A 23,328-nucleotide genomic window follows, 5' to 3' on the forward strand; every position below is an offset into this window, starting at 1 on the left:
AGCGTTACATACTCGCATAATTCCAGTTATATTCTAAATGTAAATTTGCGTAATAATATGGATATCACATTTGGGATTGTTAGAGATGACTACCTCTTTGAAGCTAAGCTTTTGACTATTTTTTTTTGACTATTTCTATTAACAGATCACAGAAGAGTGCAATAACTCAATTAATAAGGAAAAGTGCTTCATTACAGTAATTTTCACCCAGAAGTTTCCTATTTCAAAACTGTCAAGCAATACTAAAAAGCCCATGATTCACAATCATTATTAAAGTTAATGCTATCCAGTGACACCAAATTCAACTGTGAAAAGGATTTGTTTTCAAAAAAGACGAGCCCCATTCTCCACTTTGATATTTAACCCATTCAAAGTCATCCTAAACAATAATGGCTTGTGAAATTTCAAAGCTGAAATTGAACAGGTTGATCCTCCTTTACTTTTCATGCCAAATTACACTTTTTCAGGAAGCCATGGACGTGACTTGCAATATGAAGAGAACAAATTACTGACTGTACTGAATTTTACCTGTACTTGTGCACGCATCTTCGTAACATAAATCAGCCCGACCTCTCACAGCAACCCTCAACATAATAAATATAAATCAAAATGTACATACTGTATTATACTATATTTATTATACATTTTTAAATTTAGGCACAAATTATCCTCTATATAATTCAATCAATACAGTGTTTTAAAATTGCAAGTCATTTACTTAAAGAAATATACAAGTTGTCAAAACCAACCAACTTCATTGGCTAAGTAGGTGCTGCTCATCATAAGTTAGAAGTTAGTTGATTGAACTTCTCAACGAACCCTCAACTTGAACGCTCAACTTTTGGGCATTAGTTCTTTTTGGACAACCATTGGGTACACATTTATTGGATCTTTTGGTATGGGAGTAGATCAGATTAGGTTTACAAATTGTTGAAATGTGGGTTGGAGTGAGCATCTGGTTGGTAGCACAGACAGATGGACAGACTAGATTTTTCAATTGAAATACCGCTACATCACATTTGGCATCTGATATGGTGCAACCTTTCTGGCCCCAAATTGGTTAAAATAGTTATCTGTACATGACGAGGATTTCCATCTTCACACCAGAAGACTTTTATATGAGCCAGACAAGAGCCAAGAGCGTTCCAGCTTCCCACAAAGATTGAACTTGTAAAGCAATTTACAACGTGTTAATCTTTTAAAGCCTGTAGAGTTCTGGGATTCAGTAGCCATTGTATTCACTGTTGCAGTGAGTTGAAGTTTCAGGTTTCAAGAGTCAAGAGTCCCAAAGTTAAGTTGCTTGTTTATCACTGCCATTGCAGAGCCACATGGAAGAAAAAGGGCATCCAGTCTTGAATTTCAGATTTGAGAGGGATCAGGACTTTTGTTTTTGACCAAACTATTTTGCAAAAAGTAAATAAACCCATACTCTGCAGACAGCAGCTTTACTGATTCTGTAGTAACTGCATGTCAGTTATAAACTGGCAAAAATAAGTGAAAAAATAAGCCTTTATAATTAATGTCAACAGTGCAGAACATTTTTATTCATGGCTATACACTACTCTTCAAAAAGTATTAGGTCTGAAGAATAAATCTATGAAATATCTGTACCACAGACCTATTGGACCTCTCCTTTTGCTGTTGAAAGTGATTTGCATAAGGGCATCATTGTAACATCATTTAAGTACAGAAAGTGAACTCCTGACTTGTCCTTCTCTGCTGCAGGTCAAGGTTTCTAGTGAACTTGATGCAATAAATTGAAAATATAGCATATTCCTTTCTAATGGGATAGTTGTGTCATTGGTAGTGTATGGAAATGATCAACATATTTATTTAGGCTGCACACAAATCATCCAGAGAGCACTATGCAGTTTAACTATTTATCCAATATGTTAAAAGTATAGTTTTTAAATAGTCACAGACAAAAGTATTGGCACTCTGCACTTATACCATAATTCAAGGCAACAGATTCGTATATAAACATACTTACAGTATTTAGTAAACTTTAACCATTTTTTATTAAAACAAAGAAAAACATACAATTTCTAGTAATTTAACAAATAACTTTATGAAAAAAGTATTCATTTGTGACACAAGTATTAGCACCCCTGCTTTAGTATCCCATGTGTCCTCCTGCTTTTATTACGACTTTCAAACATTTATGGTAATTCTTAACCAATATGTTATATCTTGTTCTGTCTTGCATATTACCTTCAACTCAGACAGACTGGATACACAAAAGCTACAGCTTTTTTCAGATCAGTCCAAAGCATTTCTATTGGATTGAGATCTGGCGATTGCGACGGTCATTCCAGAACTACAAAAGGCTCTCCTCTCAGCAACCAAGTCTTCAATCCTACATTGGATCAAACTCAGCAACAAAGCTTTCAATTCTTGATAGAATCAACAAACAGCTGCAACAAAGTCTTCAGTCCTCAGTATAGGATCCACAACAGCGTCCGTCCGCTCTGTCCTCTTCGCTGAATCTTTTAGCTATGCAGGTAGAAGGGCACAGTTTCTTTTGGATACTGTAGTTTTAGGTGTACAGCAGACCCAGACTTGTTATCTGAAAACCTTCCTTCAGCCGGGCCTGACTCGTTGCTTGTGGTCGTTGACTCGCTTGCAGCATGCTTTCTCTTTTTGGGTCAGTTTTTAGGCAGATTCATGGAGTTGCAGCACTTTGTTTAGCATTCGATGTGGAATCAAATATATTTAATGAGCTCTATTACATTTTTACAGACTTAAATGTAAAGGTGCCAATACATTTGTCATAAACAAATACTTGAAATTGTTGTGCTTTTGTTTTTTTTTATAGATTTGTTAAATTACCAGAAATTGTATTTTGCTTTGTCATACTAACTAGTGGTTAATGTTCACTAAATGCTTCTATTTAACATGTTTTCTTGAAATATATTAAGGGTAGCGTGCCAATATTTTTGTCTGATACTATATATCTATATTCTACTTTTTAATTTAGCTTTAAGGTCTGTTGATGAAGACTTTCACCCTTAACCCAGCTGTCCAAGTGCAGGGAGTGGAGAAAAGCCATATACCGTTTAAATATATACAAAAACGTGACCTTGTAGGTAGCCCTCTGTAACATAATTCCCAATGATACTATTATCTCTACTACATATGGCACCCATATTGTTCATTGCTATTTCTCAATCAGATCTCAGGTCTCCTTACATTATCATTTTCATATCCTTAAAAAAACAAAACAATGTCACTACATATGTCAACATCCACAACAACATACTTGCAGAAACAAAGTTACAGCCTTTATTGAACATTGGGACCGTAATAGCCAGCATTTAGCAATCCAGTATACTGGTAAGGTACATAATAAGCAATGCACTTATTTAAATAGAACAGTTCAGCTGCTGAAAAGCAGAAAGCAATGGTGAATTGTCCAGTTAGAGGACAAACATCATGAAAATGAAGGATCTCTACTGGGTTTGAGTCAGCCTCTTTTCCAAATGACTAAGTTCACTGGTTCGTATGTGAATAACTTAAAACCATACTCTGTGAATTTATTTATTAGTAAAAGCAAATGTAATACTATCTTTATTGCACTAAACTTATTTTGACATTTCAATGCAAGATTGCTTCAGAAAAGCCCCATTCATCTAACCATTTACAAGTTTTTTTTGTATTTTTTTTTCTTTTAAAACAAAAACAGAAATATAACAAATGCTTGTTAAGACAGCATGACAATATTTTCTCAGAAAATAGGTGCAGCCTGTCACTGAGACTTCACCATTTTAAATATTTCACACTTGTTAAACTAAAATCAGTGATTAAACATGTCACATATTAGAGGTTTTAGTCTGTAGTATATTTCTATAAGGTTTTCGGTATCTTATAGCATTGAAATAATAATAACTAAAAAAAATGTTTCCTTTTCTTTTTTCTTTTTTTTGTTTTAATCTAACAAATGTTTTTTGTTCTTCACCGTGTTCCTGCCGCGCTGTGGGTGGATGGAGGAGTGTCGTGATCCAACACAAAGGTTGTAGCCACAGTGGAGTCAGGGAGCGCAGGGGACAGGACATGGCGGCACACCGGACATGTTGCCGACTGAAGAAATAGAAAACATGTGATTTAAGTTATTACATTACATACTGGTTCACATCTTCTGAAGTCAGAATTATGGGTCCATCGTTGGCCAAGATCTACTAACTATCTTATTCAAAGCCATTCTTAAAAGCTTAATATATGGAAGATACCAAACACTTATTTATCTGTTGTTAAAAGTAGTTTCCATAAAAGGAGGCAGACCATTTATTTGTATTGTGTATGAACACTGTATGCACGCTTCTTTGTTTAATTCTGCACCAGCAGTGGTCAGCATTTTAAAAATATTAGGTTGTGTTATAAAAAGCTTTGCCGAGGACGCAGTGGATTATTGTTCAAGGCAACCACCAGATGCAGACGGAAAAAGACATCTGCATCTGTTAAATAAATATGTTCTTTATTGCTTCAACACAGATGAGAAAAATCATAAATCAAAAGCTGACATATCATTTTTTCACATTAACATTAATTTGGTTTCTGCAGAATGACCACATTTTCTGACTGTAGGAGGTTACAAATAAAACAAAATCAGCAAAACCAGTCCACCATGCAGCAAGGAAAGCTATATTTAGATAGATGTTTGGCATTGGACAAAAATAATTATTAAAAAAAAAAACAAAAAAAAAAAAAAACACAAAACACAAATGATCGATTGTAAACTCTGCAAGTATTTTATAATGACAAACCAGCTACTTCCCTTGGAGCGAAGATTAGCAGCTAAATCAAGAATAACCCATCTAGATGGCACTCAGAAGAATCCCTTGTTGACAGATGTTATAATGTCCTTTGATTCTACATAGAGTAGACGTAATTTTGACATTTCAATCAAATAAATGTTGTTTTTATTACCTATTCTTCTTCTGTTCTTTGCAACTAAAATATGTTCATTCAACAACCACAAACTAGTTTCTACTCAAATAACATCATGACGACTTTTTTTTTTTTTTTTTTACAAATTTACTATATATATACACCTGTTATAACACGCCTCGTTATAGTGCGGAATCGGTTATAACACGGTAGGGTCGTGGCTCCCATTTGCTCCATAATTCCATTACAGTAGATCTTTTATACTTGTTATAAGGCGGAACACAAATACCACGGTCTTGTAACTATGGCTCCCCACTACAGCGTTAATGGGTAAGCACTGTACTAGTTATCATATAAATAGTCTTGTCATGTTAATTGCGAAGAGTGGGACCACCTATAGATTTTAAAATACTCATTTGAAAGCTTCCTTTGAACTACACTGTACTTCAAAAATAATTCAGTCTTTAAAAGGTGTGTTGTGGGGGTATTATAATTAACATAAAGACATTCTACCAGAAGTGTTTTGCCTTTACACGTATAACTTGGTGAAATACTGATTGTCTTAAGATGTTTATAGTTAATAATCCAAATCCAATTTTTGGGCAGCTAGCAAAAGATTTTTCAAAAGCTCAATTATTTTTCAAAATACTGTACCTTTTGTAACCATCGGGTCACACAGGATTTATGAAATACATGACGACAGGGAAGTTCTGTTGCTATTTCATCTTTCATATATTCACAGCAGCAGATGGCACAACACTGTTCCTGGCCTGAAAAATGCAAACATACGGACAGTAAAATCAAATATAACATGCTGATAATAGCCATTTTAAATGATCTCATTTATATTTACAACACATTCTGCATGAATCTCCCACGGCTATATATTTATCACAGTTTGAGAAACAGTTTTTTGTCCAAAACTTTAAAAAAAGAAAAAAAACTCAGAGACACTCAACTGCAGTGGGAAATTTCACAATTTTATACAATATGAAGCCAATGATAATATTTACCTGTTCCATCTTTCAGGTTTTACAATTACAGTAAGCCAGTTTACAATAATTAATTTGACTGGATTCTTAAAAACAAATCAATTCAATTTTCAAACAGTGGTTATAACTAATATAAATTATAATAAGCATCTTTGTATTATAACACTTTAACAGCAGGATTTGATGCTATTGTCTTAAGGACTGTAAGATAAGGCTTTATTGACAAGAGCTACATGGAGTGTTCAGCTTGCTGCCGAGACTTCAGTTGTTCATCAGCAACAGTTTGGAGGTGTGTATATCAACTAAGGCTGTCAAGCGATTAATCTCGCGATTCCATTTTTTAATCTTGTTTTTAATCGCATATTTAATTGATACAATTACTGCACCCATCTCAAGCAGTTGTTTTATTACTGATGCTGCTATTATTACGATTACTATTATTATTAGTTTTATTTTAAAGTTTGTCTTATTACCTATACGGCCTTACATGGTCTGGACCTTCTTATCTTCAAGATCTGCTGACCCCATATGCCCCTGGTTGTTCCCCGAGATCGGAAAATGCTAATCTTCTGCCAGTCCCTAAAATTATTTTGAACTCTGTCAGAGCCAGGGCATTTAGTTATAACTAAATGCCCCTTGTCTTTGACACTTGCTCCCGATTCATATCAGGAATGTTAGCACAATTGAATCTTTTAAATCCTGTTTGAAAACATATTTGTTTGGGTCTGTTTATTTGTAGCTGGATTATATATTAGACACAGGATTTTTTATATTTCTTTTGTGCATTGCCCTTGCATGAAGAGTGCTGTACAAGTGAAATTTGTACTGTATTGTCATTGTATTAGTATTATTATTATTCAAAAAACAACCCAGCATAAAAAAAAAACCTGTTGTCCTATTTCTGGATTAATATTGTTGCCCTGTCTTTATAGTTTTAAATTTATTTACACAGTTACAGAAAAAGTCCAGCATTTGCTGTTAAATTATTTGAACCAACTAAATCACAATGAAGTCAGTTTATTACTCACCTTAATGCATTTCAAATTTTACTGCATATTTTCTTATCAGTTTCCTTTTACATAATAATTATTATTATAATAATCATTGTTTATAATAATAATAATAATAATAATAATTAAAAAAATATAGTAGTCAGACAGATCATAGGCATTGCTCTCTGTTTCATTTTGTTGTGCTGGCTTGCTGGCATATTATAGAACGCTTTCTTTGACAAATCCATAAATGTTTTATATCAATCTGTAAGTATGAGCATTCAGTGTTTAATGCAATTTAAACCGCTTTAAAAACTGTATACAGTACTGTGCAAAAGTTTTAGGCAGGTGTGAAAAAATGCTGTAAAGTAAGAATGCTTTCAAAAGTAGACAATAGTTAATAGTTTATAGTTTATATTTATCAATTAACAAAATGCAAAGTGAGTGAACAGAAGAAAAATCTACATCAAATCAATATTTGGTGTGACCACCCTTTGCCTTCAAAACAGCATCAATTCTTCTAGGTACACTTGCACACAGTTTTTGAAGGAACTCGGCAGGTAGGTTGGCCCAAACATCTTGGAGAACTAACCACAGTTCTTCTGTGGATTTAGGCAGCCTCAGTTGCTTCTCTCTCTTCATGTAATCCCAGACAGACTCGATGATGTTGAGATCAGGGCTCTGTGGGGGCCATACCATCACTTCCAGGACTCCTTGTTCTGCTTTATGCTGAAGATAGTTCTCAATGACTTTTGCTGTATGTTTGGGGTCGTTGTCATGCTGCAGAATAAATTTGGGGCCAATCAGATCCCTCCCTGATGGTATTGCTTGATGGATAAGTATCTGCCTGTACTTCTCAGCATTGAGGAGACCATTAATTCTGACCAAATCCCCAACTCCATTTGCAGAAATGCAGCCCCAAACTTGCAAGGAACCTCCACCATGCTTCACTGTTGCCTGTAGACACTCATTCGTGTACCGCTCTCCAGCCCTTCGGCGAACAAACTGCCTTCTGCTACAGCCAAATATTTCAAATTTTGACTCATCAGTCCAGAGCACTTGCTGCCATTTTTCTGCACCCCAGTTCCTGTGTTTTCGTGCACAGTTGAGTCGCTTGGCCTTGTTTCCACGTCGGAGGTATGGCTTTTTGGCCGCAAGTCTTCCATGAAGGCCACTTCTGACCAGACTTCTCCGGACAGTAGATGGGTGTACCAGGGTCCCACTGTTTTCTGCCAATTCTGAGCTGATGGCACTGCTGGACATCTTCCGATTGCGAAGGGAAGTAAGCATGATGTGTCTTTCATCTGCTGCAGTAAGTTTACTTGGCCAACCACTGCGTCTACGGTCCTCAACGTTGCCCGTTTCTTTGTGCTTCTTCAAAAGAGCTTGGACAGCACATCTGGAAACCCCTGTCTGCCTTGAAATTTCTGCCTGGGAGAGACCTTGCTGATGCAGTATAACTACCTTGTGTCTTGTTGCTGTGCTCAGTCTTGCCATGGTGTATGACTTTTGACAGTAAACTGTCTTCAGCAACCTCACCTTGTTAGCTGAGTTTGGCTGTTCCTCACCCAGTTTTATTCCTCCTACACAGCTGTTTCTGTTTCAGTTAATGATTGTGTTTCAACCTACATATTGAATTGATGATCATTAGCACCTGTTTGGTATAATTGTTTAATCATACACCTGACTATATGCCTACAAAATCCCTGACTTTGTGCAAGTGTACCTAGAAGAATTGATGCTGTTTTGAAGGCAAAGGGTGGTCACACCAAATATGGATTTGATTTAGATTTTTCTTCTGTTCACTCACTTTGCATTTAGTTAATTGATAAATATAATCTATTAACATGTCTATTTTTGAAAGCATTTACAGCATTTTTTCACACCTGCCTTAAACTTTTGCACAGTACTGTATATAAAACACACACACACGTACATTATTAAACATGACTATATTATTTCAGATGAATGGATATGTTTTCAGGTCTTGGTAATGTATTGACTGTCAGCATTAACTTACCAAAAATGTTTTTATTCACTGATATGTAAATATATAGGTATGCATTTTTTTTTTTTAAAGTACCTGCAATAGGAGTAGAATAAATTTAACTAAAGAGAAGAATATTGTGTATAGAACAGGCGGTGCTACGTGCGGTATGATTCTTTTGTTACATCGCATATCAGCTGTGACAAAAAGAGATACTTATTCCAAACCAGGATTTTTTTTTTTTTTTCTGCATGCCCCTCTGTTACCAGGGGAAGTCAGGAAGCAATCGGCACACTGCATATACAAACTAGATGCTGATAAAAGCCTGGTGTATTAATACAAAAATAAGTTTAAAAAAAGTAAAAAATCAAGAAATAAGGACAGCATTCTACTGTCTGAAGCGTAGTAAGGGTAGGTCCAAAATAGGTTGTTTTGCATCTAAAAAGACAATTATTCAGCTTGGCAACAGGCATAAATGGAATCTAGATATATTAAGGAACAAAATGATCACAAAAAACCTGTCCGACGGGAGGTGCAGCCAATTAAAAAACAAAGGGCTTTCTGAGTTTTGGCTCATGGACTATAACTTTCTAAGCAAACGCAGACTGCAGTCATTGTGTTGCATGTGCTTGGGTACTGTATATTAAAATGGTGCCGCAGGAAATGAAGTACGGAACGTGAAGAGGGTCAAGACAGAGGAGTGAGATTAACACGCATAAATTAATCTCCAAAGAAATAACGCGTTCATTGCAGAAGTTAACTGTGATTGACAGCCCTAACATCAACTATATACTGAATTTGCAATCTATATTTATAATAATAATAAACATATTACCCTGTTCCAAGATTATGCGGAGTGAAATTCCTGAGAATGTATGTTTGTCAACCGCAGGGAATTATAGATGGCCCTGGCCTACCCTGTCCAAATGTTCGAAGCTTAGAACGGACATTTAAAAAAATCTAGAAAGGTACAGTACGATGATGGTACGATGACATCATAAATCTAGAAAAAGAATGCTCCACTGGTTACCGACAGTTGTTGTAAACATAGCCAGTGTTGTGTGACTTTTGACCCAGCCTGTACCACAAACACCCACAGTGGATTAAAACGGAATTGTCGGACATTTATTTATTTTTTTTAACCTAAAAACTTAAAAAAAAACTAAAAAACGTTTTGTTTAGCACATCTTTATATAAATATCTCCACATCTCTGGTAAAACTATAAAGAAACTAGCCAATATGGTTGTCTACTTGACGTAGTTTCTTTAAAAGTTGAATTTATTATTGAATGTTTTTTCATGTTTACAGTGTGTTTTCCCATCTCACCGTGGTGATCTTCCAGCACTGTAATCTGTGGCAGACAATCAATGATTTCTTCAGTGGCTGGGGGGTGAGCTTGTTCAACATCAATAGCCAAAGACTCAAGATGAGCCAGGGCAGCCTTTTGATGGAAAAAGAGAAAATCATTTTGTTTTTTAGTCCATTAAACACTGCCACATGTTTGTAGTTAATATGCACAGTACAGAAGTATAGATTCTTACAACGTCAAACCCACCAGTGTGCAAAAAACTATTTGCAATATTGAAAAACAGATGTAGTTTTGCATTGTACTGTTTTGTTAGTGAAATCCTTTGTACATTTTTATTGGCATTCAATGTTGATTAAGGAGAGCATCTTGCATTGTTTTAGAACACATTTATCATCATCCCTTCTGGAGAAAAAAAACCTATACCCAACCAGAATAAGCCATAGCCACAGACACATTTATTTATTTTGAATTAGTTTAGTTTTGCAACGAGAGTAGGCCAATATAAACGTGGGATTCTTTCAAACAGTGGATTAAAATGAAAGATTATGCTTGCGTACAATAATAGTAATACCAGTTGTAAAAATGACATTGCCTACCTCCATAGCCTGAGCTAACCGCTCTTCAAGAGCCATGTAAGTAAGCATCTGTGGGTCCACATAGGAAAAAGCTTGAGCCACTCCAAAACCTTCACCAAATTCATCTAGTAATCTGTAATCAAGACATTCAATATATTTAATCGTGTGCTACATATTCATTTTTCTCTGTTCAACAAACAGTCGAACAAGCCAAAGATGAAACCATAATACATATCTTCAATTCCTATGGCCAGTCAAGAAGGAAGCTGGTGAGCTGTACATTACTGGAGATTCATTTTCATAATACTTACTACTTAATCGTCACTCAACACACTCATTATCATTTTCTCCAATCATGGAATGTAAAAACACAACAAAGGTTGTTGTACTCTATGCTGGTGGTTTCCCCATTCATAAGTATAAGATTAATTTTGTGACAGTGTAATGTTAATGTATGCAGAGACCGGTTTAGTACAGAAAACATACAGCAGATGTAGCAAAATGGAGTCCATATTTTCACTGTTTTTAAAATTAAGCAATGGAAACTCTCCAAGAAAGACAGACCGAAGGTTTGATAGGACTGCTTTTTAATTGTTCCACTTTGAAAAATTAGACAAAATAGGACAAATTTATGTGTGTTACTTTCAGCAAAAATGCTTTTTTTCTGCAATAAGGGTGGGAGCTTAGCTTACTATTCCAATTCATATCCCTGGTCATCTAAAATGTAATTTAAAAAAAACCCTTAAAGCCTAACAAGTCAGCACTTTCAAATATTCATAATGATAACTTCTGATTCTTCATTTAAACTAAAAGGGCTGGCTTGTACTATAGCACTGGATTTAATATTTCTGGACAGCATGGGATTCATTCTGTAATTACAGAACATTAATGACATATGGATTTATATGTCATGGCAGAAATTAAAATTACAGTGCAGCTTGGCAAACATCCTGCTGATATCTGTAGATTTCACAATATGCTGCATTTTATGCCCAATTGTAACTCATCAGCAGGTTTTCTAACAAAATACCAGATATTAGCATGGTTTTGCTATAGAAATTTCACCAGGCCATTTATATTTTAAAAAATAAATAAATAAAATAATAAAAAAATATATTTATATATCAGTAAAAACTACAGAATGTTAACTATTTAAAACAGCACAGAAAATGTGCTATTCATGTCCCAAGTAGGGGTCATTATCCCACAGGTAGGCCAAAATGCCCTCTGAAGCTAACAGGACTTTAGAATCTTGACTCCCTTTAAAACAGCAACCTTATCTGAACCTGTCTAAAGCAGCAAGTTATGAACTGATACAGTTTCAAGTAGCCAATTGATCCCAGAACTTTGATCCCAATGACACAACAGCAAAAAAGTGGCTTGGTAAACCATTCCATACAGTCACCACTTTGTGTAAAAACATGCCTCCTACCCTCAGCTCTAAATCTGTCTCTACCCAATAGCCTGTGTTGCACTTGAAATAAAGGATTTTTAAAACTTTTATCAAGTCTCCCCTAACCATTCTTTGTTCTAGGCTACATATATTCAGTCCACAACCAACCTTCACAATGAATACCTTTAAGCCCTGGGATTAGTGTAGCAGCTCTTCGCTGTACTCTCTCCAAAGCTGCAGTGTCTGTTTTGGAATGTAGGGTCCAAAACTGAACGCAGTATTCCAATTGAGGTTTCACCAGTGCATTATACAACCTCATCATAACCTCCCTAGATTTGTACTCTATATTCCTGACAAAAGCCAAACATTCTGTGATCCTTTTTACCCCACACCTCCTGGCTTCTGTCAGCAATGAGTCTACAACACAGCCAATGTCTTTCTTGTAAGTTCCATTCTGGTAACCCCCCATTTGGTATTTGTCACATTTCTAATAAATTCTGAATGCAGACTACCGTGCTCCTTCGAATTTAAGATGCAGTTTTTGTGGGCTCCCGAGTGGCACATCCAGTAAAAGCACTCGCATATAGTGCAGGATGCGCCCTATAGTCTGGACGTCGCGAGTTCGAGTCCAGGCTATTCCTTTGCCGACCGAGGACAGGAGCTCCCAGGGGGCGGCGCTCAATTGGCCGAGCGTCGCCTGGGGGGATGGAGGGTTAGGTCGGCCAGGGTGTTCTCGGCTCACCACGCACCAGCGACTCCTGTAGTCTGGCCGGGCGCCAGCGGGCTTGCCTGTAAGCTGCCCGAGAGCTGCGTTGTCCTCCGACGCTGTAGCTCTTGGGTGGCTGCATGGTGTGTCTGCAGTGTGAAAAAAAGCGGTCGGCTGACGGCACACGCTTCGGAGGACAGCGTGTGTTCGTCTTCGCCCTCCCGAGTCAGCGCAGGGGTGGTAGCGGTGAGCTGAGCTTCAAATAATTGGCCATTCCAAATTGGGAGAAAAATAATAAAACTAATTGGCAACGACTAAATTTATATTTAAAAAAAAAAAGATGCACTTTTTGAACCATTTTTTGCTTCTCAAAAATAGTCTGCATCTTAAATTTGAGTACAGTATATTGATGTGTATATTAAAATCAGCAACAAGACGTGACTACCCAAGTACACAAACAGCAATGTGACTGACTGCCGAGAAAAGACGAATAAAGATGTCTGCCCGAATACACAAGCAACGCGACTTACTGCTGAGAAAAGACGAAGCAAAATGTTACTGCCCGATTTCGAATCGTCCATGACATACAGGCAGCCATTTTCAAAGAAGCGTCATTAGCTTCCTGAGGAATTCAAAAGATAAGCTTTTACAATTTCAGCATTTCTAAAACAGTACTAACTTCGACAGATCAGAAATGCTGATCAGACCCTTGACCCGTGATGCTGTAAGTAAGTGAGCAGGGTGTGTACAACAGAGATACCATCTTAGAGTACTTCAGTATGTAGCACAATAAACAAACTCCATGGTTAATCTACAACACTTTTGTGTCAGTTTTGTACAATAGAACAGCGTAATTGAGGTTGTATCTTCGTAAATGCATATTTATTTGATGTTTTACTTTTTCCTCAAATTGAGGATGGTAAATTTGGGCTGTGTCTTAAATTTGAAGGAATACGGTAAATCCCCTTTGGTTTTCATGAACTGCTGCAACATGGTGGCCACTCCCTCCAGCTCTGGTGTCTGGCTGGCTGCTGTCTGGTAGCTGCCTAATTAACCCCATGTAGGTCATTTATGTAGGCAATAAACTGCAAGGGTCCCTACCCAATCCCTTACATGTTCTCTTATCAATCTATGTACTGTATATGCGGCATCTTATATTAAGGGATGTTGTAATTTCATCGAATGTCTAAGAGGTTAGTCAGACAGGATCTAGAACTTACTCCTTCAAAGCATTTATTTTTAAATGTGTAAACCAGTATTACATCATACTGTAGAAATGAGAACAGTTTTTCTATTTTTATTAGAGTCATCAGGGTTATGAACAATACATTTTAGTTCATATTTTATTTAAACCACACACTCCCCAAGATCAAGATCAAATATTAGGAAAAAAAACTGATTTAAAATATGGTAGGTAAATAACCTACTTGTTTGGTAAACATATCCATATATCTGATATATACCAGGACTATATTTATGTTCAAACCATGTGCTTCCCAACATGCATTACTTTAGGGGAAAATAACTATTCAAATCAAACAGTAAAGATTTCAAGTCATGATATAAATGCTTTCACTGGCGCACACTTTGTCATAAAGCCCATCTGGTTAATAGTTGTAAACAAATTGTACTAGGTATATCAACACCTTGTAGTCATATTAAAAACAGCTAAATAGCCAAATTTCAGATTTTATAAATATTTCAGCTTTCACAACAATAATAAAGCAATTTGACACACATTTCAAAAGAATACTGTTTTGTATCCTTCTATATTTGCATTTGCCTGACCACTATTACCTTTCATTGTGAAAACAGGATTGAATATACACAAATCTGCTGAACTATTTCTGCAAAAAGAGTATGCAACAATAGATTTGAATAGATCACTTTTACAATTCTCCCCAGAGCTTCAGGGAAAGCCCCAGAAATTATGAACCTTTTAATGTGAACATACCTCCACTCAGCATCAAAATCTTCACTCACACTGGAATCGTCTTCAAAGTTGTTGTTCCCATCTAACATAAAAAGACCTGGGTGAACAAACTGGCTCATTCCGTCTGTATCGTCATCACTGCTGCTATCCGTTTCCTCTTGGTAGGGAAGCCAAGGGATTTCTCCATCTTCTAAGGATGCTTGCTCTCTAAAAATATCACAGCAGAAATAGCAACATGTTAAAAATGTGCATTAAAACACATACATGGAACAATAGCACGTCTCAATTAGGATTACAGCACGACAGTGACGTTTAAAAATACCCAGAGGTGTCATTAATCAAAGATGGTTTAAACTAGTTATTTTCTGTTCATTCCTGGTACTGTAGTTTATTTATTTATTTATTTATTTAAGAATGCTAACTTGACAAAGACATTTACTGTATGCTTGACCACTTTAAATATATTGAAATCAATATATGTATTTAGGTTCAGAAAAATTCAACTTGTGGGGCTCATCTGATAAAAGCAATGCCATGTGGTGTGCCAGGTGAGTCATTCAGTTAGGGGAGCACAGGTTCGCGTCCTGGCTGTGTGAAGTTGCTGGTCTTCAATGGGGATTCCACCAGGTATGTCTCGTATGCTCCAGCGCTCCCGCAGGTTAGGGAGGCAAAACCGTCAGGGCCGTAAAAGTGGAAATTGGCTTGGTCGTGAGATCAGAGGATGCCCACTGAACCTTCAGTTCTCCACACCTGTATGGGGAATTGCAGCGGTGAGGGAGCATAATTGGGCACTCTATTAAAAAACAAAAAAAAGAAAACACATACATGCACCTTGTGTAAATGCAGTCTCTTCTTGTTGATGACATTACAAGGAAACTTGTGTTGTGCTGCCCACAAGGCTTGCTTCTGCCACATAGTGAAATTGAAGGGAAGTACACATTACTCTGGGTATCTATTCTGTTTGCATAGACGGAAAGCATAATTATTACGGTCAGACGCTTAAAGGTCAGGCATACTTACTCAGAATGAAAGTTGAGCTCTGGAACATCATCCAAGCTGCTACTGCTGCTGCTCTGAATCTCATGTTCTGGTTCATCCAATCCAGGGAGTGTCTCCCAGCTTTCATCACTGGAGGACTGCTCCTTGTCCACAGCAGAATCAGAGGTCCAGGTAGGAGACCATTCTCCTTCACTGCATTCAGAACTTTAAAAACAACAGAATCTTAAGAGGTGTTATAGTACCGCATGATGACCTGCATTAACTGCAGGTGTTTATTAACTTGCTTTTGCTCTTTAATTTAAATCATTTCTACACTGACCAACAAAAAGACAATTTTACGATTTCTTAATTACACAAAATAAATGTCATTGTAAATTCAATATAAACTCTTCCTAACAGAATTAAAAATATAACAGTATATATTTCAGGTCTCCCGTGTCCAATAATACCATGCATGGGAAGCCAGTGTTCAGCAAATCAGATAAATACAGTTTCAATGATCTACATACAGTCAAGCAATTGGCTCACACAAAGCATTTCTATTTGCTAGCCAGGTAATGTCAAAATTAGTTTTCACATTACAAAATGGTTAAAATAGGAACACCAAAAAATTGAAACACCAAAATTGTTACGGTTTGGTTGAGTAATTCGGAAGACAACATGTAGATCATCTGTCTTGAATCTGTCAGAATATATCTATCCACATTTGTACAGTATTTATGAATGAACGACCCCAAACATACAGCAAAAGTCATTGAGAACTATCTTCAGCATAAAGCAGAACAAGGAGTCCTGGAAGTGATGGTATGGCCCCCACAGAGCCCTGATCTCAACATCATCGAGTCTGTCTGGGATTACATGAAGAGAGAGAAGCAACTGAGGCTGCCTAAATTCACAGAAGAACTGTGGTTAGTTCTCCAAGATGTTTGGGCCAACCTACCTGCTGAGTTCCTTCAAAAACTGTGTGCAAGTGTACCTAGAAGAATTGATGCTGTTTTGAAGGCAAAGGGTGGTCACACCAAATATTGATTTGATGTAGATTTTTCTTCTGTTCACTCACTTTGCATTTTGTTAATTGATAAATATAAACTATTAACATGTCTATTTTTGAAAGCATTCTTACTTTACAGCATTTTTTCACACCTGCCTAAAACTTTTGCACATTACTGTGTGTGTATATATATATATATATATATATATATATATTTTTTTTTTTTTTTAATTGCATCAACATACCTATCATCATCTTTGCCAAAGGATGCACAACTTTTTTGGAGTTCTTCAAAATCTTCCCAGAGGTCATCCTCTTCGTCATGCTTACAACTTTGCAACTCTATTGCTTTCTTTTTTCCTTCAGCTTGCTTTGCTCCTTTACTGGCAGATTCAGTACGTGCAGACTCACATCGGGATTCCTTGCTCACTTTTTCTGTGTGAGTCATTAAGAAAGGGGTATTAGCACTCCATTGGCCATCCAAAGGTTTCTTTGGTCTGCTGGTCCCATGTTTTGAGTCATCTGACTGGGAGCGTTTCCTTCGCTCTAGGTTGCCTTCACCATGTTGCTTCCTTACTTTTGGTCTCACCACCATCTCTGAAGACGATGACCCCTGGTCATTGTTACCATCAGAGATTTGAATGCTGCGATCACTCACTGGGGTGCTGGCTGCCTCAGCAATATCTAACTCGTTTAGCTTCTCATCACATTTAGATTTATCTAAACTTTCCTCAGTTAGCCTAGACAATCTCCTCTGAAACATTCTATTGTTTTCACTGGATTCTTCAAGGTCTGTACCACAGCACCCATTTCTGGGCACAGGTTCAACTTCCTCACATGACTTTGTGTACAAGTAGGAGTGTAGACCACTGAGATAGTCAAATTCCTTCTCCAACTCACAAATCATATTATCTAATCGCTTCTGAAGTCCAGGACGCGTTCCTATTGATGAGTCCACAGATAGGTCATCTTCCTCCCCACCATTGCTCTCAGGCTCATAAGAGTCAATATTTACAAAACCCGGTCCAGCTGGGCTTCTAGGACATGTTTCATTATCTTCCAGGGTTGGCCAAGCACAGGCCTCTGAACTTTTCTTTGGTCCGGAACCGTTCTCAGAATTATTGGACGAAATTTGCTCATCCTCCAACATTTTAAATGAGCAACCAGCAGTGTCAATACCTTTCTTTGACGCTGCATTTTTCCTGCCAGAACCTTCCTTGAATATTGTTGCTCCGTTAATTTCTGGCAGAACTGAATTATTTGCTGCAGGGAATATAGTGTGTAATGTTGAGCTGATGGCCCCAGTTGATGCTAAAACAACAAATATATATATTAAAACTACATATTATAAAGACAGATCTGTTTTCTCACTTATACTGAGAAATATTTAGAGCGAGATTTCAGTAGCTTGGCACTATTACTGTAGGTATCCTATTTCAAATTGGAAGTGGTACATAACCTCAGACACCCTTTTCTACTGAGAAATGTTTCCAATTAAATTGTTATATCGGTAAGAGTTTGAAGCAAGCAGAGTCTGCAGTGAAAAGAGACTGAACACGCCATTTCGTTTTACCAACAATACAACTTGATTAAACTGTTAAAAACACAAGCTGCTGCCGGGTAGATCGATTTCTTTACTTGTAAGCAAATATTTCTAAATGTTTTCAGATCTAAACAATTCCTACAGTTTATACCAAGCATTTGTTAAAGAACGCAGAATGTTGGTCTGAATAACATGTCAGCAGTATATGATCATAAAACTGACCATATACATGATATATACATTACAGGTATATGGGACACACATAAAGCATTCTCCTTGTGCACACTGTTCATCTCCATTCCTCCACACTCCCCGCTGTTCTCTTTGGATGAATTTTCTTGTTTGGCCAAGGTTGGACGAAAACTGATGTAAGCGTGTCTTCTTCCATATCTCCTTCCTGTGATTGTCTGATAGCCTCCTGCTGGTTTGGGCCAGGCTGGCTTGCCTGCTTCCTGACCCATTTCTATAAGACAAATTTCAGAAAAAATTAATGAAAAACAGTACCAACAGATACAGATCCTATCATTTTAAAACCCATTATATTTGTTTGTGTATGTGGTTTGTTTGTTTACTTATTATATTATGTATGTGATATTGTTCTCTTCTATTTTTACAGCCCAACATGTGCTTTTATTTATTTTTTATTGATTACAATATTTTACCAGGGAAACCCAGTGAAAAACATTGCAGTTCCAAGAGCGTTTTCAGATTTTAAGAAAGAAGTCAATTAAAAGTACAGCGGTGTACAATTTGAACTAGGAATGGGCATTCCATATATTTTAATAATCAGATACATATAATTTTCAAAACGATTATGCCATTACATTTTACAGCAATGTGCAACTGGCTATTGAAGTAATACGCAAGAACACAACAATTGAAGTACTCTTGGACAATACTTCAATAAGTAGCTCTTTTTATTAACAGGATGTGTAATACAAGTACAGTATGCATGAATACCAACTTAAGCGTCATTTCCAAACAGCAAGTAAAGATAACATAACGTACAAATTATAATGAATCAATAAAGGTAAGTGGTTTCATACACGGGATTGTGACATGGGTAGTCAGAACCCAGGTAGGAGCACCACTGTGAAAAGGGCGTATGTCTTCAAAATATAAATAAATGTTTACATTAAGTAACATACAGTATCATATTAAATACGATACATTCCTCAGTCCTGGTATCCGCTCGGCTACATGAAGCCTTATAAATAATGCACTTCAGTAGACGTTAAATCACTGAGGGGTCTATTCATAAATGGTTAACGCCTGTCGAAATGAGAAAAAAGGCGTACATGATCAGATTTCATCCATAGCCGCCTATTTTAATGGCAGTTGCTATTCATAAGAGAGAATTCAGATGCGTCATTAAGCCCCAACAAAGGCATGTTTTTAATGAATTAAAAGGTTAACGATTACCTCATTAGCATAAAGTTTATCGGTCCTGAGCGTCACCCTGCTATTCATAAGAGTGAACGATAGCAAAATGCTGTTGATAACTAGGAGTTATTGAACGCTTTCTACAGTCAAGTCTAAACTAACGACAGCCTCAGCAAACCTTTTTTTTTTTTTTTTTTTTAAAGACATATTTTATTACTACACAGGGCTATGCTGCAGCCAATGGGTGGGAGGGTTTCCAAAATTTTAAGGGGGAACGGCAAAAGAAAAGGCACTTTTGCATATAAAAAACTATAGATATTTTACTGCATCATCATTCACACTGGTGTTACTTTAAAATAAGCTGCTTTCAGGAGACCTAACAGCTGTTCATCACAGTGAGACAGAGCACTCTCCATTGCTTCTGCTGTGACATGAAGTTTTTGCATGCAGCAGAAGAAAAAGTTGCTTTTCTTTTTCATCCGCAAAAAGTCAACTGTTTTGTACACTGTCGAAGGGTGCAGTGAAGGGCACATAAAACACCCTTCACTCGTTCCCTAAGGAATTGGGACAACCCTTAAGATGGCAAACATAGTACTTCTGCCCCTCAAGGGACAGTAACGAGTGAACAAGGGTGTGGTTTGGGACACAGTCTTTGGAAAGCCCCAAGTCTGTACTTTTAAACAAGCCAGGTAGGTGGCTTTTACGGTGCCTGAGTAATATGTGTGTAACCTTGGGTGCGATGGCGCCCCAAAATGAATGGGGCTGAGTTTTAAGAGTTACCTAGATAGACTTAATATCATCCTTTTTTTTCAAAACGGTTTACTTACTGCAGTGTACCGAGTTTCTATAATCCTTAAAGATAGCGGCCGAGAATCACGTACGAGAGAATAAAGTCTTGCGGCACTTAAAATATCCAGCACTACTTTTATTTATTTATTTATTTATTTTAACCAGAACTACTCAGAATGTGGCTCATAGTGCTTTATTCACCGCCACCCACTTCCTTAGAGATTGTTGTAGCTTTTCAGGCATTCTAAATTGGGTGAAAATTACAGTAGCTTGGTGTCTTCAAATATCTCTGCTGGATTTTCCCCCACTGAAAGTTGAAGATGTGCGGGAGCAACTTGGAAAGGGCATACTCTCAGTCTCGCAGTCAACAGAGCCCGAGGCTTGCGGCTGGGCCTCTCTGTGCAGGCAAGTGGATACATGCTTGTATGATATTGTAGGTGGCGATTATTATCCTTACACTGTTCATATAGTTCAATGTTTTATTGCAAAGTGTGATTTTTTTGTTTTAGTGTCCACTTCAGTAAAATGTCCCCAAACAAAATGTATTTTTTCAAATCAAACTGGAATTATTGAAACGTTTGTTGGCTGCAACCCTGTTCACGTTTGTTATGGGCTTGCTTAATAATATTAATCATATTAAAGCCGACAACACCAGCAGTGTGGAGTAGTGGTTAGGGCTCTGGACCGGAGGGTGATGGGTTCAATCCCCGGTGGGGACACTGCTGTTGTACCCTTGAGCAAGGTACTTTACCTAGATTGCTCCAATAAAAACCCAACTATATAAATGGGTAATTGTATGTAAAAATAAGGTGATATCTTGTAACAATTGTAAGTCGCCCTGGATAAGGGCGTCAGCTAAGAAATAAATAATAATAATAATAACACCGTATTGTATGATCTCTTTTTTTGTAAAATACCTCCATTTTGAAGTCACTTGTATTAATTAAACTGAATAATTAAACATAGTATTAATTCATGCAATGGTGCACTTTTAAAATACCTGTTTTTTTGTTTTTTTTTTATCCGTCAGGGACTTGAGTAATTTAGAGCTCAAGTAATAGACAGGGCTGCAGTGGCAGGCTTAGCGTCGTTAATGGATCTGTTCAGACCATTTATATTTTTTGCAATACAAGATGATGTGATTTGTAATTTTCTAAACATGCAACAAATTTATAATCTGTTATTTGAATGCATGATTACGTGCCCATCCCTACTTTGAACATAAAATATAAAATGAGGGTGCAATGATACATAGAACTCGTAATACCATGTATATCACAATACATTTTAGGCTACAACCAATGGGATACATGAGCCATGGCAACAGTTTTTCTGTTTGCATGACCATTGATTAAAAAATATCTTGCTGTGTAAAAATCTATATTCACTACCACTAACACCTAGGCTACACCACTGTGAAATGTATTTGCACATTATATATAGACTTCATGCTTGTTGTCCATCCATGTGATATGAGAATACTTTTTTCTGAAAAGTTTGTTTTATAACTCCAATAGTTTTCATTACACAAATGTGCATACTCGATGTGACATTTTCACAAAACTCCCTACTGAAATACTTAAATATTATTTTCCATTCGCTTGCATTCACAAGCGTTTAATACCTGGATACTTATGATGTGAGAAAGCTACCAGTTTGATACACAACTAATTGCTACACCTCTTACAATGCAAGTAATAAAGCAAAGCTTACTATCAATGCAAGAATCGTTTTCGGCAAGAACTGGAACGCTTGGGAGGATTTTTTGTTTAATGTCACGCTTGAAAAATCAATAGTTACAAGGCCATCTTATGACAGGTGATGTGATGTCTTTAAGTGATCACGATTAGATTTTTTTTTCTTTTTAATATAAAACTTTAGGAACTAAATCAAGTAGACACATGTTTTGGCAAGTACCTTCATCAAGATATTTCCTTTGACTATTTGTCTCCAGATTTAATAAATGGTTGATTTTCATCCAATGGTCCTTGATTTCCTCATTCCAGAAAGTCATATTACTCTATGGAGCAGGTGGAGTCAATTCTTAATCAGGAGACTAAGATAAATGACTAAGGAAAGAGTAATTCAGACAATGGAAAGTTAGCATTCCAAAGAACCACTGAATGTCAATGATAGCTAGTTAAAGGAAAGTGTGCAGCGATAGAACAATACAAAATTCGGTTGGATACTTGTGAGATTTATTATATATATATGTGTATGTGTGTGTATATATATATACACACACACATATATATATACACATATATTACTGTTGTCCGCCTGCTCATCTCGTCACACATATCTTATTATTTATTGACGATATCCACCATTAAGTTTTAGGATCTGCAAACACATGTAATTAATGCCTACACTTTACTGTTCTTTTTTAATATTCATATCACGAAGATCTATTAATTATGCATTAACAGTACTCAGCTGGGCAAGTGTGAAATTTTAAACTAAATATTTTAAAAACAAAAATAATTAGGGAGATGCTATAAAAATGACGATCGCGGGACCCAATGCAGAAAATTACTGTTGTTCAGGAATACATTACTATCCTACATTTTGACATAAAAAATCTAGACTAAACATTAGGCCTGATTACCGTCCTTCCTCAAGCATTAACACAGAATTCCCGGTACCTTTGTTTACTGCAAATACAAAACGCATTTAGACTCACAGTCCTAACTTACTGATTTATCATAAGTCGCTTGAAGTGTACATGTATACGTTATTTACCTATTAAACTGTGTAAAATAAATCTTACCTGCTTTCCAGCTCAATATCAAACACAAACCCCAAGCAGGAGATGAAACGTCATCGACATCTTGGAGTCACCTGGCATCCA

The 23,328-nt window shown here is 36.7% G+C and overlaps 1 protein-coding gene across 2 annotated transcripts; it reads right to left on the reverse strand.

The window, feature by feature from the left end:
* Positions 1–3,268: 3,268 nt before the first annotated feature.
* Positions 3,269–23,328, reverse strand: LOC117409257 (E3 ubiquitin-protein ligase Praja-2). 2 transcript variants are annotated; one of them, XM_034924587.2, is made up of 9 exons: positions 23,248–23,328; positions 18,568–18,768; positions 17,008–18,073; positions 15,793–15,975; positions 14,794–14,979; positions 10,762–10,873; positions 10,183–10,297; positions 5,539–5,654; positions 3,269–4,077 (listed from the first exon to the last, which is right to left on the reverse strand). In XM_034924587.2, the coding sequence occupies exons 2-9, from the start codon at positions 18,764–18,766 to the stop codon at positions 3,952–3,954; spliced, it is 2,103 nt and encodes a 700-aa protein (XP_034780478.2). In that variant the 5' UTR covers positions 18,767–18,768; positions 23,248–23,328; the 3' UTR covers positions 3,269–3,951. The 2 variants fall into 2 exon arrangements, with proteins under 2 accessions (XP_034780478.2, XP_034780476.2); XM_034924585.2 differs by lacking the exon at positions 23,248–23,328 and adding an exon at positions 22,395–22,540.

This window comes from Acipenser ruthenus, chromosome 1 (genome assembly GCF_902713425.1).
Source record: "Acipenser ruthenus chromosome 1, fAciRut3.2 maternal haplotype, whole genome shotgun sequence".
NCBI classification, from domain to species: Eukaryota; Metazoa; Chordata; class Actinopteri; order Acipenseriformes; family Acipenseridae; genus Acipenser; species Acipenser ruthenus.